The 27,827-nt window shown below is 40.8% G+C and overlaps 1 protein-coding gene across 1 annotated transcript in view; it reads right to left on the bottom strand.

The window, feature by feature from the left end:
* The window catches only part of OTOF (otoferlin), a 178,847-nt gene that overhangs the window by 18,657 nt on the left and 132,363 nt on the right, over nt 1–27,827 (bottom strand). Inside the window, exons 14-34 of the mRNA XM_074188236.1 lie at nt 24,196–24,355; nt 23,414–23,600; nt 21,774–21,960; nt 20,151–20,374; nt 19,363–19,471; nt 18,615–18,792; nt 18,224–18,344; nt 17,526–17,626; nt 17,141–17,231; nt 16,524–16,640; nt 13,024–13,176; nt 11,898–12,087; nt 11,352–11,476; nt 10,764–10,898; nt 9,684–9,845; nt 8,080–8,199; nt 6,347–6,508; nt 5,837–5,999; nt 5,209–5,279; nt 2,296–2,325; nt 1,221–1,352 (exon numbers count right to left, since the gene is read on the bottom strand). Of these exons, the coding sequence (XP_074044337.1) occupies nt 1,221–1,352; nt 2,296–2,325; nt 5,209–5,279; nt 5,837–5,999; nt 6,347–6,508; nt 8,080–8,199; nt 9,684–9,845; nt 10,764–10,898; nt 11,352–11,476; nt 11,898–12,087; nt 13,024–13,176; nt 16,524–16,640; nt 17,141–17,231; nt 17,526–17,626; nt 18,224–18,344; nt 18,615–18,792; nt 19,363–19,471; nt 20,151–20,374; nt 21,774–21,960; nt 23,414–23,600; nt 24,196–24,355 (2,918 nt within the window). The remainder of the gene's footprint in view (nt 1–1,220; nt 1,353–2,295; nt 2,326–5,208; nt 5,280–5,836; nt 6,000–6,346; nt 6,509–8,079; nt 8,200–9,683; nt 9,846–10,763; nt 10,899–11,351; nt 11,477–11,897; nt 12,088–13,023; nt 13,177–16,523; nt 16,641–17,140; nt 17,232–17,525; nt 17,627–18,223; nt 18,345–18,614; nt 18,793–19,362; nt 19,472–20,150; nt 20,375–21,773; nt 21,961–23,413; nt 23,601–24,195; nt 24,356–27,827) is intronic.

The raw sequence follows: 27,827 nt of genomic DNA, 5'->3' as shown, positions 1-27,827 counted from the left end.
TACTCTCAAAGAACTATTGATCTAATAAGGGAGATGACAAAGAACTAGTTAAGATAGATATTTACATGTGAGTGTTGGATAGGAGAAACAATAAGGAGGTTGGTATCAATGGACTGAATACATAGAGGTGGGGGGAGTAAATTATAAGAAGACTGAAAAAGAAGTAGGGTATTGAATGCCAAATAGATTTTATATTTGATCCTGAAGTTTATGTGAAACCCCTGGAATCTGCTTAATAGAAAAGTGATCTGGTCAAACTGACTTTTTAAGAAAATCAAACTGATAGTTGAGTGGAGGATAGTCCAGAGTTGGATACCAATCAGTAGGCTATTGCAATAGTCCAGAAGGTGATGAGAGTCTGCACCAACATGATGACAATATCAGAGGGAAAAGGGGAGCATATATGGGAGAAATATATAGAAATGATAGGACTTGGCAATACACACACACACACACACACATACACACACACATATATATGGGGAAGAGTTAGTATAGGATCTAGAATGATAATTTGTGAGCCTGGGTGACAGGGAGATGGTATCTTAAATAATAGAGAAGGTAGTGGATGAGTGGGAATAATGTGTTTTAGAAATCTTGTTCAATATGTGGCTGGGGATGTGATACTAGAGGTCAAGAGAAAGGTTAGAGCCCACTAAGTAGATCCAGGAATCATCAACATAGAGATAATAGTTAAAGCTATAGGAGCTGATAAGATGATGGAGGGAAATAGTAAAGGAGAAAAGAGGGCCTATGATAGAGCCTTTGGGAACTGATGATTAGTGAGTGTGACCAGGATGAAGATACCAAAAAAAAAAAAAAAAAGATTGAACTGTGGTAAAACAGAGAAGAGAATATTAAGGAGAAAAGGATGATTGTGTCAGATTGCAGAGAGATCAAGGAGGATGTGTGTGAATTGAGAAAAGGCCAATAGATTTGGGAATAAAAATATTTGGTGACTTTAGAAGGAGCAGTTTCAGTTGATGAGGTTGGAAGTCATATTGTAAAGAGTTAAGAGAAAGAAAGGAAAGGAAGTAGTATAAAGAACTATGCATTGAGGTAGGAATGAGTAAGTTGCATGAAGAGATGACAAGCTCAATGATTTGGATATTGTATTAAGGAGGTCAGTGACCTAGAGGTAGGAGTTGAGACCAGTCTCATCTTCTTACCCATTTCTCCCCTGCTTTTGCTGCCCCAGTCCCTCTCCTGGAGCCTCTCACCTCTTTCATGGTGTCAATAGAGGCAAAGTATTTAGACCACCAGTCCAACATGCTTTCATCTGGCTCCTCCTCCTCTGGCTCCTCTGATGTTCCTTTCTTCTTCTTCTTCTTCTTGTCCTTCTCCTCCTCTGTCTGTAAGTGGTGAGGGACATTAAAGGATCCTGGATATAGTCAATCTGTCAGTCAGCCAGTATCAATTAATCATCTATGAGCCAGGTACTGTTGCTGGATGATGGATTGGAAGTCCTTTGTACATATGATGAAACTGAGCCCAGAGAGGTTAAGAGGCTAGTTCAGGGTCACACAGTAAATGTCTAAGGCATGATTTGAATTCATGTCTTTCTGACTCCAAGTTCAAATCTAGGCTCAGGTTCAGTTTTCTTTTCCTCTGTATCATCCCTCCCTCCAGTGTTATTGTCAGCCTGTGAGCTAGACCATACAGCCTCTATTGTCTTATCTACTGGACTAGTCCAGGATAGGAAGCTACCAAGTCTTTGTAGTAATATTGGAACTTCTGTGGGCCAACTGGTGGTAGTTAGGAGATGTGTATCCAACTGTTGGATACACGATAATCAACAGAAGGAAGGCACAAAAGGGAATCTGGAAAGACTTCTAATAGAAGATGGAATTTTAGCTGGGACTTGAAGGAAGATGGGATACAGATATGAAGGATAATCAGTAAAAAGTTGCAGAATGAAGAAATGGAGTGTTGGATAGGAGGATTATCCTGTATCCACTGTATCCAACTATAACCCTCAGATACAGAATACGAGTGACTTTTTAACTTTAATTTTTAATTTTTTTTGCAAGGCAATCTGTGTTAAGTAACTTGCCTAGGGTCACATAGCTAGAAAGCGTGAAATGTCAGGGTTTGAATTGGAACTCAGGTCCTCCTGACACCAGGGCTGGTGCTCTATGCATTTTGCCACCTAGCTGCCCTGTTTTATTTTATTTTATTTTTTTAGCATGTGAGCTATTTCCCCCATTCAGTAGCCCCCCATACCTCCCAGGTCCCTCATCCCATAAGCTTGTCCTCGGGCACTTCCCTTTGTAACTTTCCAGGGCCCAAACTCACCACATCCACCTTGACAACAGCATCAGAACTCTGGGAAGCATGTCACAAGAAACAAAGACAAAGTTACTTACTCAGGTCACAAGCCTGAGAGTAGTAGCAGAGGTCCAGACAGATCACAAAAGTAAGAGAATGGACAGGAAGGTGTGTGCATACAGTTCTTGTGAAGTACCTATTCACAGAGATGCTGCTTTCCAAACAGAGTTGCAGAAATAATGTAATTTGTATCAACAATGGTATATTATTTTAGTAAGCTGTAAATAGTTTCCTTTTCAGCTATTTCTAAATTAAATTTCATCTGATCTGGTTTAGTAGGGGATAAATGAAATTAATGATTAAATGGATATGAACTTCAGTTGACTACCAGTAGATTTCAATTATCTATATGTTCTGACTCCATCTTTATTTCTTGGCTTCTCAATGAGTAGAGGAGGACCTGAAGGGAGGGAGAGAATTCAGAATTGAAATAGAAATTGAAATAATGGCAATAACAGCAACAACAACCTCAAAGTAATCAGAACAGGAAGTTTTTTTAAAAAATTATCTTTATGCTTTCATCTGCCTACCAGAGACTATCAAAGAGTTTGCCGTATTTACACACATGCAGCTAAAACGGAAGGCGTGTAAGTGGTGGCTTGTTTCCCAAGGGGGCTAATGAATGACCTCATAATCTATATAGGATATTGTGATTTTTGCATAGGGCTTCCCAAGTACACCTTGATGACATTCTATCTATTTGATTAAAGGGAAATCAATTCCCTTGGCCTCAGTTTCCTCCTCTGTAAAATGAGGGCATTGGATTAGATGACCTCAGGTATCTTCCAGCTCTAAAATCTGTGATCCTTTGGTTCCAAATGAATTATTCTTTTTGAAACTTGGTTTTCTTGTTTGTGAAATGAGTGTTCTCAATGGCTTCAGAGGTCCCTTCCAATTCTTTATTTAGAATCCTTTATCTAGAACCAGTCCTGGTGGGGGAGGTAGAAGGTAATATAAATGGTGAATTGACAAAGTGGGTGAGGACTTCCTAATATGGAGGAAAGATGTTAAATGAAAAAATAAACCCAGGAAATTTGGTAAGATGGATTTTGAAATGAAAATGAATATCCTTGTTTGATGGAAGGTGAAACAATATGGACGGTATCTTTTCTGCAGGTAACTTGGCTACTGACTTGGCCTTTTCCTGAGCCTGGGCCATGAGACAAGCTAGATGGCAAATGGGATAGTTAACCTCAGAATTTATGGGACCAGGAACCCTTTAGGTTTAGATTGCCAAGTTCTGTGATGTGATAATTCTGGAATTTTGATTTCTGTTATCTCCCATCTCTTTCTTTGCAGGTAAAGTTGTTCTGAAAATCCTAGCAAAGTCAGTTTCCTAGTTGGGACAACTGAAGTTTGTCAAGGGTTGGAGAAGAGAGGAATATGAACACATTGGGGTTTGTCCATGGAGATGTTCTGAGGCAGCTTATTTTGTGTTTGGACAATTCTATTTGTTAGGAAGTTCTCCCATTATATTGAGTGGAAAACTCCTCTATAACCTGTAACTTGTATGATCTACCAGATGCATCAGACTTATTCAGTCATTTCTTGCTAAGTATACTAAATTGGTTTGTCTTTTTCTTCTCTAGCTCATTTTACAGATGAGGAAACTGAGGCAATCAGGATCAAGTGACTTACCCAGGGTCATGCAACTAATAAGTATCTGAGGCTAGATTTGACCTCTAGTCTTCCTGACTCCAGGCTTGGCTTTCCATCTATTTTGCCACCTAGTTGCACCAGACTAACAGATTATAAATTCCTTGAAGTCAAAGATTACATAATTTTTCATCTTTATATTTCCTGCAGTGCCTTGAACATAGTAGGCAGTTAGGTGATACAATAAATAGAATGCCAGACCTCAAGTCAAGAAGATTCATATTTTTGAGTTCAAATCTGGTCTCAAACACTTACCAGTTGTTTGACCTGGCATGTCACTTAACATTGCTTCAGTTTTCTGGACAAAGAATGGCAAACCACTCCAATATCTTTGTTAAGAAAACCCCAAATGGGGTCATGAAGAGACAGAAATGACTGAAAAATAATTGAACCAAAAAAGTGACGAGTTGTCAGCCAGTAAGAGGCCAAACAGTGATGGGTTTGATCAGTTGTTATACCATTACTAATTGGTCTGATGATGCAAGAAGGCTTTCCTTCCCTCTGCTGACTATACCAGAAGAAAGTTCAAAGCAACAATCTTAGGATAAAAAATATATGTTGATATTCCACAAGGAGATCTAACATATCCCTCGATTCCCTACTCCTATTTGAATAAGGAGAGAGATGGGCACTTACAGCTAAGATCTGGATGGGTATCCTCAAATAGAATAATGACTCCTTCTAGGTTCCCAGTGCTTTTGGTCTTGCTTTGAATTCTAGCATTTGGGTTTTAGGATAAAATTGTCCTCATTGCCCCCCCCCATAAATATCAATACACATTCAGGTAGTTTAAGATTGGTATTGTTGGACTATTACCATATAATTTTTCATGGGAATGTTCAACATAATGCTGCTTAGTGTCTTATTACACTGTTGTACAACATGAAAGAATCATTGAAGGATTATTATGAATCCTATTGATCTGAACAAAGGTCAGCCTTAATTATAGGCTATATTCCTATCATGAGCTTTAAAATGGGTATAGAAGAAACACTGGAAAATAATAAAAATTATAAGTTGTATCAGGTTGTCTATGAGATATATTTGTGTGCATGTGCGCAGGTGTGTATGTGTGTGTGTATGTTTGTGTGTGTGTGTGTGTGTGTGTATGTGTGTGTAAGTGCTCCTGTATTTGGACAAACATAAAAATTCTTAGAAAACACATAACACATGCACATGCATTCATAGGCAAGTCAGGGCTGCTCCTAGGGCAGAGGCTCTTACCGCATCTAGCTTCACCATGGTCTCCAGTTTCTTGACTGGAGCCTCGGGTTCCATATTGATCACAATCTCCCCTGTAGGACGGTAGCAGGGACCACCATTGCACAGCACCCGGCCCCCCCTGCATAGCCCAACTGAAGTAGGAAACAGATCGATAGATAGAAAAGAAATGGTGATAGCAATATAAGGCAGGAGGAGGAATGGATCAATGTTCTAGAACTGTCTGTCCAGGAGTTCCAAGGTAAAGAGAGACATGTCAAAGGGTGGTAGGGAACAGAAGTCAGAGAAATAGACTGACAGCCCCTTGCAGGATTACAGAGGGTGGCAAGGACTAAGGGTCAAAGAGAAGAAAGGGTTGATTAGGATGTACTAGGGACAGGTTTTTTAAATTCAGGGCTCTAGGGGACTGGTTATCCTGTGAGTTCAGCACTCTCCCATCCATCCTCCACCCCACCTCACCCACATCAGTCCCTCTCAACTTCTTTGCCACAACTCTCAATAGTTAGGATTCTTAAGTTAGGGTGGTCAGTTGACTGGAAAGAAGAAGAGAGGTCAAAAGGGAGTCTAGCCTTGAGCAGATTTTCTAATTGTTAGCAGAATAGCCAGGATTGGGTTTGAAGGTGCTTGGTACCTGTAGTGTTCCAGTTGGGAGAAGAGCGATCAGGGGGCCTATAGATGAACCGTCGAAGGGAACTGACAGCATGGGAGCCCACCAAGGTGTATCGGCCAAAAGCTCTGCAATCTACTACCCGGATATTGAGAGGTGGGTGAAGCAGCTCATTCTCTGGAAGGTCCTGGATGGGAATTGGTAAGGAAACTAAGAACTTGAAGAAGGATCTTGGGAATACTCCCCTTTTCACTCCTTTGTCTAGGGAGTAGTAGAAAGAGCACTGGGACTAGGACAGGAAGACTTGAGTTCAAATCCTTATTTTGACTTTTTTCTCCCTGTTCAACCATGGGCAGTGACATAATCTTTCTGGGTCTCAGCTTCTTTATCTGTAAAATTAGAGGGTTTGTACTTACTGACTTCTAAGGCCACTTTCAGATCTTGATGATTCAATTAAAATTGGATCTCTTTCTCTATTCCACATCCCTTTGTTCCTCCTCATATCCCAACTGGCAGCCCTGAGCCCCCACTCACTACTTCAAACCACTTGACAAGGGTGTTGAAATTGGGGTTCTTCTTATAGTTGTGGATCAAGGATGACTGCACCCCTCGGCCTGCACATTCAATATCCACTCGAGGCCGATCCACCTGGGCCAGATTCACTCGTTTCAAATCCCGGAGACCCCAGAAGAGCACCTAGAAAAGAAGACTCACTGGGAGGAGGAAGGATACAGGGGAAATGAGGGTAGCATCTGGACCAAATGGTGCCATTGGGTATGGACAGAGAGGCAAAATTGTCTAGGAAATCACAACCCAAGGGAGAACAGCAATGGTTTTGGAGCAAGGAAAACCTGGATTTGAGACTATTCTCCTGCTGAGTGATATTGGCCATGTATGTTTCTCCTCTCTGCCCTGTTTTTTATTTATAAAATAAAGGATTGGACTAGATAATTTCTATGATCACAAACAGAACCAACATTCTGTGGTTTCCTGTTCCTTGAACCTACCTACCCAGGTACAAGTGAGTGTCTAATGAGAATTGGGGAAAAAATCCAAGTTGAGGGATAGAGACCAAGAAAAATTAGCCAATGGGAAGGGATATAGTGGAATGACTTTAGATACACTAATGCTGGAGTCTAATGAGATGAAGGAATGATTCAATCAATGAACAAGCATTTATTAAGCTCCTTCATTTACTATGTTCTGTACTGAATCCCAAGAAAAGGGCGTACAAAAGACCAAATTGGAACTGTTACTGCCCCCAAGGAACTTAGAATCTAGTCAGGGGACTATTTATGTACATAGATATTAATTTCCTTTGGTCTCTTTGCTTCTACTTGGATTTTCTCCAGTGGTGTCAAACTCAAATAGAAACAGGGATCTTTGCCTGTGTATAATGACTTGGAAAAAAATTTAACATTATGGTTTATTGTACATTTATTTATTCTGTTAAATATTTCCCAATACATTTTTATCTGGTTCAGATCATACTCTGGAATAATTTTGGAGATATGTTTGACACCTCCACATTATACTTGTTCTTGTATGTGTATATACATATATATATGTATATATACATATATATATATATATATATATATATATATTATGACTTGTACTTGGGTAGAAAAGAAAGAAGATGCCATAGATGGAGAATATGTCAGGGCTTCCTGGGTCTTCCAGCCTAACCATTACAATTCATTCATTTTTATATAGGAATAGAAAAATTTGGATAGGGTAGTATTCATTCCACTTCTGACACTATGTTAGTGATATTAGGTTTCATGGAGAAAAGATGACACCAGAACTGAACCTTAAAGGAAACTAAGAATTCTAAAAGAAAGGTGAGGAGAGAATACATTCCAGATGTGCAGAATAGCCTATGCAAAAGCATGATGGTGGGAGGTCATATGCTATATATAAGAACAGTAAGCCCTGTTTGACTGAACTATAGAATGTAGGGGATCAGGGGGATCAGTCATGTTTAATAAGATTCAGGAGGAAGAGTAAGATCTGATTCTGAAGGACTTTGTGACTCCATTTGTGAGCTTTACATTTGTGCTGTTGGAAGAAACTGACTGTAAAAGTTAGGAAAGACACATGGAGAGAAATTGGGACTTTGGAAACCAGAATGTTAAGAAATAAAAGGGTTTTAGTTGTAGATAACCATTTATGAGCAATAGGGAGAAAGAAAGGGAAGAGGTACAGTCAGGAAGATTGAGCAGGATGCCTGGTCTTGCCAAGAATGAGAAGGGGACACCCATTACCTCAATCCGATATTTGCTGAGCACGGGTCGGATGCCAAGGGGCACGGGCATGATGGGACCTCGATCTGTATCCACAGGGCCATTGATGGGAGGTAGGTCAGCCTTCCCTGCAGGTCCAATCTACAGACACAGAGATAGAGACCACAGGCACATAAGTCAGTCTAGAGTAGTGTCTATCTCTGTGTATATCTGAGGCAAGATGGATAAAATGTCCTTAGGGCGATAAAAATGAAATAAGTCCTCAAACAAGTTAGATGTCAGTATCTGTGTGTGTGCATGTATGTGGATGTCGATGTCCTTGTGGAGTAAAATATAGTTGTATAAAAATTTGTTACATGTCAGTATATTTTGTAGTGCCTAAGAAAACGTTCAGTACATTACCCACATGCATATGTGAACATGCATGTGATTGTTCTCCCAGCTGAATGTGCTTGCATATGCTATGTGTGTATTACAAGTAGTGCGTTTCATGGTGCGTACATAAGCACAATGTGAGGCATGTAATATGGCACTCTGCACATTTCCATTTCTAGATGTGCATACATGTTTATGTTGTTAAGTGCTGTGTGTCACTATGTAGTTTACATGTACACATGTTTGGAGTCTGTGTTATATATGTATGTATTATGACTTGTACTTGGGTAGAAAAGAAAGAAGATGCCATAGATGGAGAATATGTCAGGGCTTCCTGGGTCTTCCAGCCTAACCATTACAATTCATTCATTTTTATATAGGAATAGAAAAATTTGGATAGGATAGTATTCATTCCACTTTAGAAGGATGCATATACAGATAAATAAAGGGGCATGTCTGTGTGTACACACAGTAGACATAGCGTGGCTGTACACACCACAGTGATTATACATTATGTAGCTTGTGCATATATCATGAGATCCACATACATGTGTTGCATATACAGTAGGAGTATGTGTTTACCCCTATGTAGATAGCTGTGACCAGATGTGAGCATATGCACCTTTGTGTCTGTCTCTGGCTGTGCATGTGCCTCCACTTGAACATAAGACCTATCTAGCATGTATGTAATTGAAGATGCACTCACATGTACTCATGCGTGTGTCCATGTGGGAACCCCAGAGTTCTTTGAGGCTGCTTCTAGAAAGGCTGCTTCAGGTAATGCTGGCAGCCCACTAGGGCTGTCTGGGGAAGAGGCTGATGGGTGGGAGGAGGCAGCCTCCCCTTTTCACTAATTATTCTTACCAGTTTGATGCCAAGCACCAGTGTTTGAATACCCCTGAAGGACAGAGTGTTCCTCTGGATTTCAACACTATGGGATAAAACTGTGAGCACTCACCTCTGGTTCCCCTGGCAGGTGCCCAGGACAAGAGCAGAACCTTTTTCTATGAGAAATTCTGCCTTTGTTTTCTGATAAACAGAGCCCAGAAGTCACCTTCTGACATGACTACTCAAAATAAGTCTAGTCTGGAACCTTATTAGGCTTTAATATCAGGATTCCTCAAAGAAGCAGGCCATTTTGTTCTGGGTTAGACTTTGGGGATGTTGGACTAAAATTCCCTCTAGCACTTCAACATCCTTGGAAGCTTGGCCCCTTCCAGTTTTTTCTCTCTGTGTGGGCTCCTCCTCACCTGCAGCAGTTCAAAGGCGGCCAGCAGGTCCCCAGCTGTGGCATTGCCACGGTAGATCTGGTAATACTCAAGCTGGGGAGGGAATCGGGGTGGGCAGTAATCCTCATCTGCCATCTTCACCACTGGCTTGGCAAAGGTCCGGCCCATGAAGTCTGCCTTCCCCTGGGAAGAGGAGAGGGTAAAGAGAATGCTGCCTTTGGTTGCCCCCCACTCCCAGAGGGCTGCCTCTCCTATGTCCTTCCAACTCCTAAGTGACTTGTCTTTTTCAGAGACATCAGTGGGCAATGAGTTAGATATGGTGCAATGCTTATGAGTTGGGAAATGCATGAAAGATGAAGGGGGCACTTGGAACATTCCTTAGTATGGTCTTAGCAGGATAGCAGCTCAATCAGTTAAAAGGTTATGGGTACTTTAGAGTTTATAAAGTCCTTTATGAATTATTTCATTTTATTCTTCCAATGAACTTATGGGGTTGTTAGGGATGGTATCATTTCCATTTTACAGATAAGGGAACTGAGGCTGAGGCTAAATGATTTGCCCTAAGTCAAAAGGACAGATCTAGAATTTGAACCTGGAACCAATTTGAGTGAAGGTTCCTGGACATTTCTGATTCAAATTAGATATGACTCCATACTCAGACAGGTGGGGGCCAAAGAAAGGCTGTGAGGACTTTAGAGCTCACCTAGCTCAATTCCTTAATTTTGCAATGGGAGGATATGGAGGGAATCTCTGTTCTGGACTAGGAACAACCCTACTCCATTTCCCTCAAGGGGATCTCAGTGTAGGAGAGGTATAGAGGAGCATCTAGCACAGGAAAAGGAAACGGGCCTCCTTTTTTCAGGGTAGATAGGCAAGAGCTTTAAAAATTGTGGTATTGGAGGTTGCCAGTTGTCTTGAGAATAGGGCAACTGAACACACCAAAGTGCATGCTTTGGAATGAACCACAATCCAACTCCAGGGGTGTAATAAGACTAGGATATTTGGTGGTCAGTAATAATAGTAGGAGGGGATGAGGCCAGGAGATGAAGGGGTGATCCAAAGGGGCTCCTGATCCCCTCTCCCTCCTTCCATAGCATTTACCATAGTATCCTGGTCATATATTTCAATGACAATGATGGGGGGATCATCCCGCAGTTCATGGGCCTCTCCATATAGCTCCAGGTTGTCAAACACCAACATCTGGTCCCATGTTGGGCATAGGGTCTCATTTAAAACCTGAAACCCAGGTGTGAAAGGAGGGGAAAATATTATCAGGAAATCAATAGGGACCCACCTGGGAGAAAGCCATAACTATCTTCTCTTGAAATTCAGATTCTATGAAAATTCAGAGCTGAATTTTAGTTTCTTTCTCTAAGCCTTCAGCAGTCTTGAAAAAATGTCAATACTCAAGAAATGTTTTCCCAATCTGTGTTGTACTGAATTTAACTTTAACAAAAATTAATAACAGCTGTTATAAGTCTTGGGCCAGTAGCTATTTGCAAGGCCCTTCTCCCCTGCCCCTCCCCCTCAATACCCCCCCCCAAAGGAATTAGTTGATGCTTGAGCTTGATCTCTAGAGCAAACATGTAACTTCTTGCCTATGGATCTCATATCTCTCTAATCCTCTTTTGGACCTGGTTGTCTATCTCCTTTATCCTCCCAGGGAGAGTCCCTTAGCTGAGATCTCACCTCTGTGCACTGACTCTGAGTGATGAAGAAGACCCTGGCAAAAGGATCTGAGAGGCCACTACTGTCCGCAGCAAAGAGGCTTCGAGCCTGATACATGTGGGTCCTGAGCTGGAATGCCTGCTTCTCTAGATGGGGAGGGGGTATAGAGAAGCAAGGTCCTGAGGCTCACAGGGTCCCAAATGTTTCCTCCCTCCCCAAGGAGTGTCCAGGACTAAGGCACTGGTCTCCCTCTTCTCTCTAATCCAACCCTTCCCAACTCTACAGGTCTGATCACCACCTCTTTCCTCTCATCTAGCTCTCCACAAGTCCATAGGTCAGGCCACCACCCTCCTTTTGATGAGGATTTTGGGTGACTTAGAGTGGGGGTGGGATAGCATGGGTGCAGGACTTTACTCTGGGAGGACAGACTGAGCTGGACAGACCTGTCCAATGGATCTACAAGAAACTGAGTTGAACTGTCCCTGGGATTCTGCCATGGACACATGTAGAAGCCTGATGAACTGGGAAGGAAGTTACTCATAGGGACTTTTCATGGTTCACACTCACTAGTATAGCAGAGGCTGATGGGTGGGAAGGATTGCAGACCCAGGCCCTGGGCTGCCTTGACCTCCTCAAAGCCACAAGGCAAGCCGCATAGGAAGTCTTTCCGTTGCTTATTGAGACCCAACCATAGGTATAGCTCCAACTTGGCCTGAACTGTCCAGCCAGCTGATCCAAAGCCCCTCTTTCCTGGCAGCTGGGAAGGTAATGAAGAATATATGCCTGAGGGATAACTAGGACCATGGCCATGACCATTCCCTTTCCCCAATCTGTGCCCTTTTGCCTGGATTCCCAGATGACACCAGATGGGGTAGGGGATAGGAGGAGAAGGAAGGCCAGGAAATAGGGAGAGACAAAATCTTTCCCTATAATCCATGCCCTAATTTCCCTTTTTATGGTATATCCCTTGAAGTTGTAGATTAGGTAGGCTGGAGATGATATCATCATCATCATCATCATCATCATCATATTTGACATAGGGCCTTAAGATTTGCAAGCATTTATATATTACCTTATTTGAACCTCAACATAATGTAGGTGATATTGTTATCTCCATTTTACAAGTAAGGAAACTGAGTCTGGGAAAGGTTAGGTCACTTGCCCAAGATCACACAGGTACTAAATGCTGGAGGCCAAGTTCAGTGTTCTACCCACTAGAGTTACAGTGTTAGGGAATATACCAGGACCAGGCAGGTCAGTGCCCAAGCATTCTGGTACCTAATTCATTTAATGCAATCATTATCCTATATGCTCCATCCCTTCTACATCTCCCCACCTTTCAGTTTCCCTTCTTTGACTCTTCTAGCAAAGGCTAGAAGATTTTCAGATTTCTAAAAGATTCCAGATTAATATCAACTTCTTTATAGTTTCTGTCAGAGCTGGGGTCCCATGGAGAATGTATGTGCATGAGATTAGATTGTAAGTTTCTTGAGGGCAGTTATATCTCAATATTTCTTTTCCCAGGACCTAGCACTATAGCTGAACATAATAAGTGTTGATTGATTGAGTGTTTGATTGGGGTGTACAGTGGGGATGGGATAGTGGTGGTCGTTAGTCATACATAACCATTTAGGAGAGACTAAAGTTTTGGTTCATTCCTCCCTTCCCATCTCCCCTTAATCCCGCCAAGCACCTTGAGGAATAGAGTCTTGACTTTAGCGCAGTCCTTTCCGGCTTCTTCCTCCACAATTGAGAAGAGCACATCTTTGGAGGGTACCCGAGCATAGGCAATTCGCTTATTATTGCTCATCATCCAGATGAAGACGTCTGGGATGCTGTGCTGGGGCTGTGTTTAAAGAAGAAGTATTTGTGGGGGGTCTTGAGTAAGAAAGTGGTGCAGAGGAAGCTGGGTTTAGAGTGGGTTAAATGATGGAGAGAAAGTCATGGTTTGTGGGATGTAGGCCTGGAAAGAGGACAACTAGGGCAAAAGGAAGAAGGCAACTTCTTGGAGCTGGGGAAATGGAAGGAAGCTAGATGAATAATGTCTCTATGTATCTGGTAATCTCCATTTTATGAACACACTGTCTCTTCCCATAAGAATATGAACTTTTTGAGAGTAGGGACTGAATTGTATCTCTAGCTCTTAGCCCAGTGTCTGGTACATAAAAATGCTTTAATAAATGCTTGTTAATTGACTTGCTGATGTATACAATACTTGACCTAAATTTGGAGCATGAGAATTTAAGGGATTGTTAGTGTGGGAGGATTCCAGAGTCCTAGAATCATGAGAGCTTCAAAGATTCAACTTAGATGAATAAGCTAGGTAAATGATTTGGAGAATTAACATTTTTCTTTGGTCAGAAATGAGGTGTGGGGGCAGCTAGGTGGCACAGTGGTTAGAGTGCCAGCTCCAGAGTCAGGAGGATCTGAGTTCAAATCCAGCCTCAGACACTTAATAATTACCTAGCTGGGTAATTAACCCCATTGCCTTAAATAAGAAAAATTTTTTTAAAAGAAATGAGTTGTGACTGACTCTAAAGCTGGGGTCCTAGACCTTTTCTGTGTCATGTACCCCTCCATGTCTGGTAAAACCTATCAACCCCTTCTCATGACAATGTGTTTATTATTTTTTATACTTTTTAAAAATTTTATTTATTTAAGGCAATAGGTTTAAGTGACTTGCCCAAGGTCACACAGCTAGGCAATTATTAAAAGTCTGAAGTTGGATTTGAACTCAGATCCTCCTGAATCCAGGACCAGTGCTCTATCCACTGCATTATAAAGCTGCCCTGACAGTATGTTTAAATGTATAAAATAAAATAGACTTCCAAAGGAAACCAATTATATTAAAACAGTTATTAAAATGTTAAAAAAATTCAAGTCAATGCACCTGAGGTTTAAGAACCCTTGCTTTAAAGCAATAAATCTAAAGGGGACTAACTTTGAAATTGAAAAGAATAATATGGTGATTTTGGAGGCACTTGCTCAGGCAAGATTGATGGGAATAATGTCATTTAGTTCAGAAATGCTAATTGCTCAATTCCATCTTTTTTTATTTTTTTCTTAGTTTTTCCAAGTCAATGGGGTTAAGTAGCTTGCTCAAGGCCACACAGCTAGGTAATTATTATGTGTCTGAGGCCAGATTTGAACTCAGGTACTCCTGACTCCAGGGCTGGTGCTCTATCCATTATGCCACCTAGCCGCCCCTGCTCAATTCCATCTTGCTACTTGCTACATGTGTGACTCTGGGCTAGGCATATGACCTTGTTGGCACCTAGTCTCTTCGTCTTCAAGATGAGAGACAACTGGGCTAGACCTCAGTGGTTCTTTGGTCCTTGGAGTGATCAGTGGTCAATCCTCAATCTATGCTTACTCTAAGAATTGATAGTTTAGGGATGTCTCAGAACATGATTTCCCCATTTTGCTACATGGCAATTCAGTTTTACATAAGTGTTTTAATTAAGTTCCTACTATGGTTCAGGCACTAATTAATCACTGAGTGTGTACAAAGGAAGGCACAAACAGTCCCTGATTTCAAGGAACTCATGGTAATGATTATTTCACAGAACTGAAAAATCTCAGAATTCGGAGGGATCACAACATCCATTAATTCAACGCATACTTGAAAAAAAAAGAATCCTCTCTCCTACATCCTTGACAATTATATCTCCAGGTTCTTCTCAAAGACTCTGAATGATGGGGACCACCCACCACCTCTCAAGGCAGCTAGTTCCACTTTGGGATCATTCTAATCGTGTGGGAGCTCTTCCTTTCATCATGCCTAAATTTATCTTTTTGTAACTTCTACCCACATTTTACCATCAGAGGTCAAATTGTGCTTAAGTATTGGTAAAATCCTTTTCAAAAGTTCAATCTCTTAGTTAAGGAGACTATGGAGAATAAAAGTGGGGGTATTGCTAACAAGACTGAATATGGTCTGGTAGCATCAGGAGACAGGTTAGAAAGGACTGATTAGTGAAAGAACTGATAAATAGAAGTATAGAATATTTTTACATTTATACATATATGTATGTATTCATATAGATACACACACATATACAAACTTTCTGTCTCTGTCTCTTTGTCTCTGTCTCTCTTTGTCTTTGTCTCTGTCTCTCTGTCTCTCTGTATCTCTTTCTTTGTGTCTGTCTGTCTGTCTGTCTGTCTGTCTGTCTGTCTGTCTCTCTCTCTCTCTCTCTCTCTCTCTCTCTCTCTCCTATTTATGTCTAATGGTAGCCTGGTAGCCATCTCTAAGGTAGAAGATGGGAAGGGGAAGAAAAAGGGAATGGCAAGTTGTATGTGGTAGATTTGCAATTTTATATGCAATCATCTTTTTTATTGTATTATATTATAGAAATGCTTGTTTGAGTTGTTGCATGTTTGAAAGTAAAATAAATTTGTTATACAAAAAAAGTGGAAAAAAGAAAAAAAGAAACATTTTGGGCAAACTGGTCAGTGAAGTAACACAGTCAAGCAAAAAGAAAATGAAAAGAAGAAACATCGCAGTTCAGGAGAAGTCTAGGGGATGAATGCCAGAATTCCCTTTCTGCCCAGAATCTGCTTCCTGATTGATCATCCTCAGAAGACTACTTTGAAAGCAATAATGTTCAAGAAAATATATTATATATATGTATATATAAATATATATCTATATATTCATGTGAATGTCTAAATGTTTGGTTAAGAAATATTAGTTTTGTTACTTCTGATACCATGTATGTCTTATCTTTCCCATTTGACTATAGGCTCTCTGGCTTCATAGGATCAGTTTTGAAGTTGAAAGTTTCCTTAGGGGCAGCTAGGTGGCGCAGTGCATAGAGCACTGGCCCTGGAGTCAGGAGTACCTGAGTTCAAATCAGACCTCCAACACTTAATAATTATCTGTGTGGCCTTGGGAAAGCCACTTAACACCATTTGCCTTGCAAAGATCTTAAAAAAAAAGTTTTCTTAGAGGCCATTAATCCAATTTCCTTATTTTGAGATGAGGAAACTAAGGTCCATGTTAGTTAACTTACCCAAGGTCATACAATTTGAATGCAAAGTCTTTCATTTATCCCATTATGACCCTTCATAGAAGAAGGGAATGACAGTTGTTGGATCTGACCCCCCATACCTTGTTCAGGACCTAGAGCAGGGCAGTGTTGGGTTAGGAATACTTTCAATACTTGTCTGATGGACCCCCAGATCCTTTACCTCATCTGCCAGAAATCGAAGCTTCTGGAGGAAGTTCTGTACCAGCTTCAGCTTGTCTCGCACAGTGTGCCTCTTCACCTGAGCCCGAAGAGCCTTTGCCTGCTGTCCCATGCTCTCCTGTGTGTGGCAAAAGATGGGCAGAGGCCCAGAGGGGCCCCAGAGGCCAGGGAGGGGGATAGGTACAATGGGAAAGAGCTCAGGAAGAATCTGGAGTGGGAGTTTGGGTAAAATTAAAGCTGCCTCATAGTGAGTTCTGTAGGACTGATCCTAGGAAGGGGCAGCTTTGAGAATCCCAGAAATGAACAGAATGCTTCCTTGATCCTGCTGCCCCTAGTTGGGGTCTGACACCCTTACATTTGCAGCCTATCTCCCCCCCCCATCATTAGTTTCTCCTTCCCTGGGTCTAATTCCCTCAGCATTTCTTTTTTTCTTTTCTATTTTCTTTCTTTTTTTTTTTTTTTTAACATCCTGACCAGTTGCCAGAACCAGTCCCTTCTTAACTTTTCTCCTATGGCTTCCCATTTCCCCCCTCCTCAGACCCCCCCCCCCCAATTAGCTGCTCATGCTCCACTCCACCTTCTCCCTTCCCCCAAATTTAGACAACTTCATGCCCTCACCAGTTCCCTCATGCATGATTTGAGTCTCTCTCTGTCAAGTCTTGTCTTAGAAGATTGGCTCTGGTCCTTGTCAGCAAGTGAGAGAAATCGACTGCGAGAGACAAAGCCACAACCTGGGTCTGAATGAACTTTCTCAGAGCTCATTCCACTTTTACTATCCATGTCTATCTTAGGTGTACATGGATGTCTCACTGTTGGTCTTTCCATGCCTCATTCCATCTTTATGTTGCCCAGCCTTGTCCTCTGTTCCTATGCCTACTCCTACCAGTCCTTTTCCTGTTCCTCTTCCCTTGACTTCCCTACCTCATTTCCATTTCCCTTTCCTCTTCCCCCTCCTCATCCCTCACCCCAAAATGTACCCCTCTCCCCCTAATCTTTGTCTCACTAGCAGCCACAGCTGAGTTCCTCCAGAACACCTCGGAGCCGACGCTCTGGGTAAGACTTCTCTGTCTTGATCATCTCCTGTACATCATTCAGACCCTCCTCCTGGGAGAAGGGTTTTGGGGGAGAAAAGCACAAGAGATTTATGTTATAATATTTGTACCTTTCCTCATTTTGGGACTAGATGGCAAGATAAGTTGGGAAGTGTTTTGTTTTTTCAAGTGAATGAATCAAAATTATGGACCTTAAGCTAGTTTTTTTTGAGTTCTAGAATAGCATTGACTGAACTCCCTTCCCTGTTGAGGTTTTCCATTGTTCTGATATCTGAGACTACCATGATAGGATGGTCTCCCTCTACCAGTCCCAAATTCCTCTCCATTTAATACTTTCTTCTTGCTATAGGATGGAACTAGAGACATTTCTGTGAATTCAGTGATCTGTCCTGCCATCTCTGTCATGGTTGTATTAGAATGCTGTAATTAGGCTATTTTAGTAAGGGTATTTCAGAAAGATCAAAGAATTTCAGAGCTCAAAGACTTGGAAACCATCTAGTCCAAACCTATCATTTTATAGATTAAGACAAAAGTGGAGATTTGACCAAGATCTTCCAGTGAATTAGGACTAGAACTTAGATCTCCTATCACATTGGTCTTTCTACTCCCCTTTGAGTTTCCTTTCCTGCCTCCCACCAAGGGCACTTACCAGCTTGTCTGCAATGCGGTCCATGATATTAGCATTGTAGAGGCGACGACGCTGGTCCTGCCACCAGCTTTTGATGTAGATACAGGGTTTGCGATCCAAGTAGGGCAGATGGAAGTAGTTCCTGGGGACAGAAATAAGGGGATGAGTTGGGGAGGAGACTGAGAGGAAGCATGGAAGGGAGGTAGAATGGTCTAATCTGCCATGCCAGTAAGAAGCAGGGTGAAGGCAGGATGTGGGATAGATAGGTCAGAAACTAGAGTGTGAATGGGCTAATATACAGAAGACAGGGAGTTGGCTACTGACTGTTAAGAAGGGTCCTTTCCCACCACTACTACGTAGCTCTCTTCTAATCTCTTCATTTCCTTTCTACTCCCTTGTTCTAGGCCTTTACCTATCTGTGATTTGGGGCCGCATTGGAGGTGTGGAAGAGACAGATACTAGATCTCCACCCTCATCTCCTTCATCATCACTGGAATTTTGGATCAGATCCACTTCTTCCTCATCTCCACCCTCCTTCTTCTTTGGACGTTGTGGTCGAGACATCCCATCTACCTGGTTGCCATAGTTTCCTGGAAGTAGAATGAGGACACTGTGACTGTGTCCTTCATGTGAGGGGAAGAGAAGGTACTAAAATTGTTCCATCAATGATTATCATCAATCCAGACCAAGGTTCCCACCCTCCAAGCTGTTTACCCCTTTGGGATTTAGTGGGGAGAGAGAAAGAGAGAGCTGAGGGGATGAGGGGAGAGGGAAAAAGGGAATCTGGGTGAGTGGTTTCACTGGTTTGGAAGTAGCGGAGTAACATTGAATAAGAATCTGAGTCTGCTTTTTCTTCTCTCTTCCCTCTATTTTTTCTTCCCTTTTCTAACTTACTTTCTTCTTCACTCCCCAAAACTAGTATCATATCAGATTCTTCCCAGAAGCCCATCCTGAAGGTCTGAACTGTTTCTATTATTTGAGTGGGACTTCAATGTTTTTTTAAAGGAGAAATCCTTTTCATTACTGGTGTTCAAGTGAGGACTCAGCTCTCTGGAGAATGCACATATTTATGTGCTATATAAGTGTATGTAAAGGGAGGGAAGAAGACAGAATGACAAGGGGTCAGGAGTTATTGATTCCAACCATGATGCTGTGCTGACCTATGGTGACTTCAAAGGTGACAGGTTTGTCTCCATTCTTCCGGTCAATCATGGAGGCTTCCAGGAAGGCCCCAAAGAGAAAGAATTCTTCCATTTTCCCTGTGCAGCTCTAGTGAGGAGATAGGGTGAGGGATCATTGAATCACAGACTAGACAGAGAAGTTGTGGGACCAGAATATCTCCTCTAACTTTTTATGGGCAGAACCTTCGCACTGGGTATATTTCCCTTTAAAACTTGGTAGACAGGGTTCTGAAGTTCCTACCTTGACCTCCAAGGTTTATAGAGTTTGGGGGCTGAATTCTTTCTCCAGGACAACAGACATTAGCTATAGTTAATGAGACACCATTGACTGGAAAAATGGGGTTCAGGAGTTCTGATGAGAAACTCCCATTTGGATTTGTCGGCATCTAACCACCACTTTATTAAGATGAGCTGTATTCTCAATGACTTTTGGGCAGAGGATAGACAAAGTTCAGGATATGGAATTGTCATCTGGTAAAGGGATTCTAGTTTTTGTTCAGGAAATCCTGGTAAGAATCAAGGGACTGGGGCTTTAGAAAGGGTGACCCTTGGAAATTGATACTCTGCTAGTCTTGGACAAAATGGAATGAAACTGATCTTGCTAAGCTAAGATGTACAAGATGGAGAGCTTGGGTTGCTGAATGGGTAAAGTCTCATCTCTAGGACATGAAAGGTGTGAGATTTGGTTGGGATGGGGCTAAATGCAGTGAGACTTTAGGATATGATGGAGTTCTAACCTAGAGGCATGACCAAGAAACTAGACTCACATCAGAAACAGGATTGGCTTGTTCCACCTGCACCTCGGTGGAGCTGGTGAGCTCAGGGTTAGAAGTGTCCAGTATTTCCACAGCTAGACCCAGCATCAGGCGGGCTCGGAAAGAGACGCCTTCACCCAGCCCCTCATTCAGATCCTGGTGCTCATCTAATAGGGTGTAGTTTCTAGTAGAACCATACATATTCACCCAGGCTGGGCCCAAAGTGGGCAAGAAGCCTGAAATAGGGGAAGAAAGGTTTTGGAGAAGAGTAGGAAGGGAAACCTTCCATAAAGCCCAGTTGGAAAGCAAACCTAAGCTAGGGTGGGCTTGCTATTCTCCCCATAACTTCATCCTTCCAACTCCTTAGCATCCTTTGACTTCCGTGCATAGGAGAAGAGTTCACCTAGGAAGGGGAGTTATTCTTTGTGAAGAAGGTGTACAGACAGTGATAAAATGGGAAGAGCACTGATCCTGGAGTCTAAGGATCTAGGTTCAAATTCCAGCCTTGCCATTTGCTATTTGGGGCAGATCACTTAACTTTTCTGGGCCTTCCAACCTGGAATCTATTATCCTATGATCCCCTTTAGCTCTAGATACATATTCTTATGACAAAATAAGCCTGGTACATATTAGGTACTTAAAGACTTGTGGATTGGTTGATTTGGTTTGTTGGTTGGCTGACTTAGAAGGGGTGAGATTTGGAGTTTTCATATATTAAATAACTTTCCTGGATATATCTATTCTCTTTGGGAAACCAGGCAGAGTCAAGGTTGGGGGTTCAAGCTGAGTATTTGGTAAAGCTCTCTGCTTTATGGCAATAGGCTAATGGAATTTGAGTCCTGCCCTCAAGGAACTTACATTCTGAAGGATAAGCTAAAAATTTGATACATTATGAGTCAGGAAGGACCTGGATTCAGGTCCTGCCTCTGACACATACTTGCTGAAGGACCTGGGGCAAATCATGTAACCTCTGCCTCCAGACAGCTCTGTAAAATTATGTAATATAAGTCACACAATTTGCATGTAGAAGGAGCTTATAAGATAATAGTTTTCTCATATATAATTTCCCCAAAGAAATCATTGGTCTGGATCCCTAAATTCTACAAGATAAAGATAAACTGGGAATGGCAAAATGGGGTCAGTATTTTCTAAGGTGTCCTCAGAGAACAAAGGAATCTTAGAATTGGGAGAGCTGAGGGTCATCTAGTCCAATTTGTCTTTCAAGAGCATTCTCCTTGCCATCCTTGTTATCTGGATTGCAGAAGAGTACGAGTTGGGAGTAGTTAGGTGGGTTTCAGTCAATTGAGTACCTTGAAAATCACTCCATTCCTTGACTTCTCAACATTGGTTTTTCTTCTTTATTGATTTTAAAATTAGTTATTTATTCATCCATTCATCTATCTATCTACTTATTTAATTTTTTAGTGAATCAGGATCTGCTATTATCTTATAAACTCCTTCTACATGCAAATTGTGTGACTTATATTACATAACCTTTTCACCATAAGAAATCCACCCTACTAATTGATACAAGAACTCTTGGATGTGACTTCTTATCTACCTCAGGGGTTTCATCTACTTCTCTTCTTCCTGTTCCTTATTTGCCATCAACCTCTCCCAGTCTTTGCCACTGACCTTTGTCTCCATCATTGGAAATCTTTCTCAGGTCAATGAAATGGGTGCCAATTGCTACATCATTGACCTTATCTGAGTCCCGGATCTGCACCTTCATGCGTTTGCAGAGTGGAGGAAACAGGTCTGTGAAGACGATTTGTTCATTCCACAAAGGCTCATAGCTGCTCTTCTGCACAGATGTCTTTCCCTGCCCAGATGGGAGAATGATGATGGATTGGGATAGGAGAGAGAATATATAACTCATTTAAACTTCCTTCCTCTCCCTAAGTTTTATCTCTCACTACTGTGATCTCCCTATTCTTTGAAGTTAGGGAATCTAACTCCTCTGGTGTTTCGAGGTCTTTGTCATGACCAGCAGGGACTGTTTCCTTGTTATTGTAACTCTGTATTCCTAGCATCTGACACATTGCCTGGCACAGAGTAGCAACTTAATATGTTCTTCTTGAATTTAATTGAATGTCAGGGGTGTTCATAATCTGTCCTGTGGGTTTTTATCTGTTTGGATCCTCTCTCTTCCAATCTCCCTTCCTCCTGCTCTTCTCATTTCTCCAGGCTCTTAAACTCTTGATTGTATTGCATCTCAGTTCCAAGTCTAGAACAGGAATTTTTAAACCTTTTTAGGTTTAGTGGCTATCTTTGGCAATCTGATGAAAGCCATGGACCCTTCTTAGAATAATGTTTTTAAATGCATAAGTAAATGCATTATAACTCAATAAATGTATAGAGTTACAGAGGAAATGAATTATATTGAAACATGGTTATTAAAATATACCTACATCTACATCTGTCTCTATATCCTCTCTCTCTCCAGCTATAGCTACACCTCTATCTACAGCTATACCTTTATCTACATCTACATCTACAACTATCTCTATTTCATTATCTACATCAGCATCTATATCTACCTCTGTTTATATCTATCTTCATTACATATCATTATCTACATCTATATCTATCTCTTTATATCTGTCTTTATGATCTCTATATATTTATCTACATCTATATCAATATCTGCACCTATCTATATATCTATCTCCATCTTCTCTAGCTTCATCTACATCTTTCTCTATCTATTATCTCTATCTCTATTTACATCTACATCTATCCCTGTCTCTATCATTTCTATCTCTATTCCATCTCTATTTACACCTATATTTCTACTTATACCTATACCTATATCTGTACCCATATCTAGATCTATGCCTATATCTACCAAGTTCATGGACTTTGGGTTAAGGATTTTTATTCTAGAGAGAGTTCCAAGTCTAGGAAGTGAAAGATGAGACCCGTTTCCTATCTGCCTTGCTCTAACACTAGGTTTCTTGCTAGACCTAAATCCTCAAAGCTTCAAATTTCTATTTCCCATCTCCCCCCACCCCCAACTCTTGGCCTTCCTTCTGAGGTTTCCTTTCTGCAGTTACCTCTATATGTCACTGTATACAACTTATGTACTCATAGTGGTTTGCATCTTGTCCCCTCCATTAGACTAGGAGCTTCTTGAAGGCAGGGGACCCTGTTTTTGCCTTTCTTTGTATTCATATTATTTAGTGAAATAGAAGGCACATAGTAAATGCTTAATAAATGTTTATTAACTGACTGGACTACTGACATTCTGAGCACCCCCTAGCACCTATGAGTACCTTTTGGCCAGCAAAGAAGACTTGAACGTAGGGGTCAACGAGGTCCTTGTTTTCACCAATGAATGCCTTTTTCACGTTGGCCATGAGGCTTGTGTTCATGCGGGGCAGCCCCTCTGCCCGGTATATCTTCACATAGAAACGGGCCCACTGGCGCTCTGCGGGCACCCCCTCAGGAAGCAGTAAGTTCCTGCCGGCACATCCAGCTGAGGGTATTACAGCCAGGTTCCCCTTTTCCCCTCTACTAAGACCTGTATCTTTATTCTATTTTGTTCCAGATTCTTTGACCCAGAAATGTTTTAGTCTCTGTCATTCCTACTCGTTTCCTTCATTGTTCTCAGATATAGATAACTGTATGCCAAAAAGCTGCCCTCTATATTTCTGATTGCCTTCATGTTTTTGCCTTCTATCTATGGAAAGATAGGGAATTAAAAAAATCCCCCAGGCCCATGTGTTCTTCCCTATCGCCCTCTTCTATTTCTACTCAAGTAGAAAAGGAAGCCTAGAATGAGGAAGAGAAGTAGTACATGCCACAGGCTGCCTCTGAGAAACTGGTTGAGGTTCTAAAAAAAGGACTATATCTTTGTGGAGCCTCGGAACATACAATGACTATCTGGGACTATTGAAGTAGATAGGATATCATGGAAGGTAAGACAGGCAGACACCCCAGGATCAAATGGGGCTGCCACTCTAGGGTAAAATATATTTTTTGCTGGATCAGAGGCAGGAAAGGAAGAGATGGAATCAAGGAAACCCTGGGATTGGGATAACATGGGAGACCTCACCCTTCAATGTCATCTTCTTCTGTTTCGTTGGCCTTGTGGGGGGTCTTGATATTGTCTCCCTTGCCCACCACAGCAATGTCACACTTGACATAGCCCTTCAGCCCAGCTGAGATGTCATCTGGATCTGACAGAATAGCCCACTTGTGATGGAACTGGTGCTCTGCAGATGGAGGGAAGTGAATTTGATGGTGCTCCCATTCTTCAGAATTTTAACTTATCCTTCTTCTAAGATTGGGTAGGCAAAGTCCATTTAAGGAAAACGCTATAGCAAAGCCCCAGCAAGCAGAGTTTATTGGTTTATGAATGGTCATTGGCTCATACTCCCAAGTCCCTGACTTTCTCTTTATCATAATTCAAGTTGAATTTATTCAAAGCTGAGAATGTTAGCTAAATTACCAGGATAAGGCAAATACAACTACAAAGAAAAGGGACTTAAAAAAAGTCAAACATAGAAAAATCCATATAGCTGAACAATTGTCAACTCCTTAATTATAGCCAGCATTTATATAGAATTTTGAATCTTGTAAAACACTTCACAAATTTTATCTCATTTTATCCTCACAACAATCCTGGGAAGTAGGTGTTATGTTTATCCACTTTGGAAGCTGAGACAGACAAAGGCTAAGTGACTTGCCCAGGATCACACAATTTGTACGCATCTGAGGGTGGATTTGAACTCAGGTCTTCCTAACTCCACACCCAGTACACTATTCCAATGCCCCAATTTTCATGCTATTATTGTTCAAAGCATCCTTGGAATGTTGTTTCTAGAAACTGCTTCCAGGGCTGGTTCATAAACCACAGAAGAGAATTAGTTTCATCATTTTATGGCTATACCTTATTGTTATGTAGCTACTCCTTAGTATTAGAACACTTAGGGGACATAGACAACCTTCATTGCCAGCCTAGAATCCCATAATCTTCTCTGTTCATTTGAAGATGATTTCTACAATATTGCTGTAAACTATAGTTAACCCCTCTAGACTTATCTTATATCCCTGAAGTGAATCCAAAAAACCTCCTGAAAACCATTGCTTTCAATACTTTCCCATTCTTCCTTAATGTTAATCTTCTTCTGATATTATTTCTAATATTTCCAGTATATTTTTATACATAATTGTTTACATGTGACACATATAAGTTTGTGAGTTCTCAAAGGCACAGACTAATTTTGTCTTTCTTTGTATATGTAGTGTTTAGCACTTTAGGTATTTAATAAATCCTTGTTGACTTAACTGTTGTCACCTAATTGTTTTCCTTCCCAGTGTCTAGGTCTATATTAAGGCACTTGTACAGAAACAAGCCTATTTGCAATGGCCAATCTCCACACTAGCAAATAATACCTGTCTAGAAAGGGCAATTAGGTGACACAGTAGATAACGTCCTGGAACTGGGGTCAGGAAGATTCAACTTCCTGAATTCAAGTCTGGTCTCAGACACTTATTAACTATTAACTTATTAACTATTAACTTATTAACTATAACTATATGACCCTGGGCAAGTCTGTTACCTAAATCTGTTACCTCATCTGTAAAATGAGCTGGAGAAGGAAATGACAAATCACTCCAATAACTTTTCCAAGAAAACCCCAAATGGGATCATCAAGAGTTGGACATGACTAATTGATTAAACAATATTTGTCTGAATGCAGAAAAAAACATGGCTCAAGGCCTAAAAACCTAATAAAGGGAGATTGTTTTAGTGATGTTATTGTTTTGAAAATCAATAATTTTAACTCACTACATTGCTCTCTAAGGGAGGTAGTTAAGTGTGAGAAGATTTGCCTTGGAGTTGGGAAATGTCTCATTTAAATTTTGCCTGTGACATATACCATTTGTATTTTCATGGGTTTTTAGTATTCCAGGCATCTCTCTCTAAAACAGTTTACAGAAGAGTTATCTATAAAATTTATATCAGTGGCGGTCATTTATACATCAATTGTCCACATGACAAAAATTAAAGGTCCAAATAAAACAATCATCATTGAGCTATATTGTTTTATAAATTGTCTATAATTAAGATTGTGATAGAAAATACACTAATAATATAGATTTAACTTAAAAGTATATGAAAAGCACTTTTTTGGGGCAGGGGGGCAAGTTGTTAAATATTTACCAGTTAAACATTACTGTCCTCTTCATGGATCCCTTTTGGCAGTCTGGTGAAGCATTATGGACCCTTTCTCAGAATAGTTTTTAAAAAAATAATTGATAATCAAAGAAAATGCTAAAAACTTCAGTTAGTGGTTAGTGAAAATAAGGAATGTAGCTTTTTTCCCATCCAAATTAATGGACCTTCTGAAATAAATGCACAGATCCTTTAGAGGGTGGTATGGTCCATGGATCCCAGGTTAAGAACAGCCTAACACAGGAAAGCAGGAGTTTATTTGCCTTTGGTCATTCCTTGTTTCCTGATAGGGGTTTTTACTGATATCAGCCCAAAGGATTTGACATCACAAGAGGTGAAAGGCAGCAAGTAGTTGTTGGAAGTAGTTCCACAATTGATAGAAATTGGCCTTGGGAGAAAGGGAAGATGATGACAGACAAAGAATTTGGATACCACCCTAATGATAGGTAGAGAGATCTTGGAATAGCTCTGTCCCCCATCCCTAACAAATTTTCCTGGGTTGGAGACTCTGGGACACCATCAACTGACAAGGAGGCTGAGAGTGTCCAGATAGGACTAGGCCAGGGAAGGACTTACTTGGGCTTGCACCTATTTAGTTTCCTATTTTAACTAATTATTTTTGATAAGTAGATGCTAGGCCAGCTAGGTAGCTCAATGGATATAGAGCCAGATCTGAAGTCAGGAAGACTCATCTTTCTGAGTTCAAATTTGACTTTAGATACTTAATAGCTATGTGATCCTGGACAAGTCATTTTACCCTGTTATTCTCATTTTCTTCATCTCTAAAATGATCTGGAGAGGAAAATGGCAAACCACTTCAGCATCTTTGCCAAGAAAATTCTAAATGGGGTCATGCAAAGTTGTACATGCCTGAACAACAACAAATTGGTTGCTAAGCTCACCTGTTTCTAGGCTGTTGGTGAGTACACATATTGTCAGAGCCCTCTATGTTTCAATGCTTTAGGGAAAACCTTAGTTACACTCACCTACTTAATAGTTCTGATAATAATTGATTGCTTAATCAACTAAAGTTCTTTCAAAATTAGCTGCTTTACTTATGGCCCACTGTCTTTTGTTTATGTTTTTGTCTTTGTTTTTTTAATGTTTTTTGGCCCACTATCTTTTAATGAGTTTTACTTTTTGGTGAAAATGAATGTAAACTATATATATTACAAAGAAAGTAATTTTTGTCTTGTGGAAGCTTGGAATACAATGAGAAATTAGGAACTAGGGGGATGTCTAGAAAAAGAAGTTGCATTAGTTGACTATGTTATATAGAAGTGCCTCAGTAATCTAAAATAGGCTAAGAAACTGAGTGTCAGAGAGGCTGGAAATCACATATTTAATAGAATAATAGATTTAAGCTTAGAAGGAACTTTAGAGAACCATCTAGTTCAGCCTTCTCATTTTACAGATAGAGAAACTGAGGCTCAGAGATGTTCCATGATTTGTTCAAGGTCAAATAGGAAATAAATGGCAAATTGAGGATTCAAATCCCAAGCTTT

Source organism: Macrotis lagotis, chromosome 1 (assembly GCF_037893015.1).
Source record: "Macrotis lagotis isolate mMagLag1 chromosome 1, bilby.v1.9.chrom.fasta, whole genome shotgun sequence".
NCBI lineage: Eukaryota > Metazoa > Chordata > Mammalia > Peramelemorphia > Peramelidae > Macrotis > Macrotis lagotis.
Note: the sequence above shows the minus strand (reverse complement) of the source record. Positions and strands in the feature narration are given on the sequence as shown.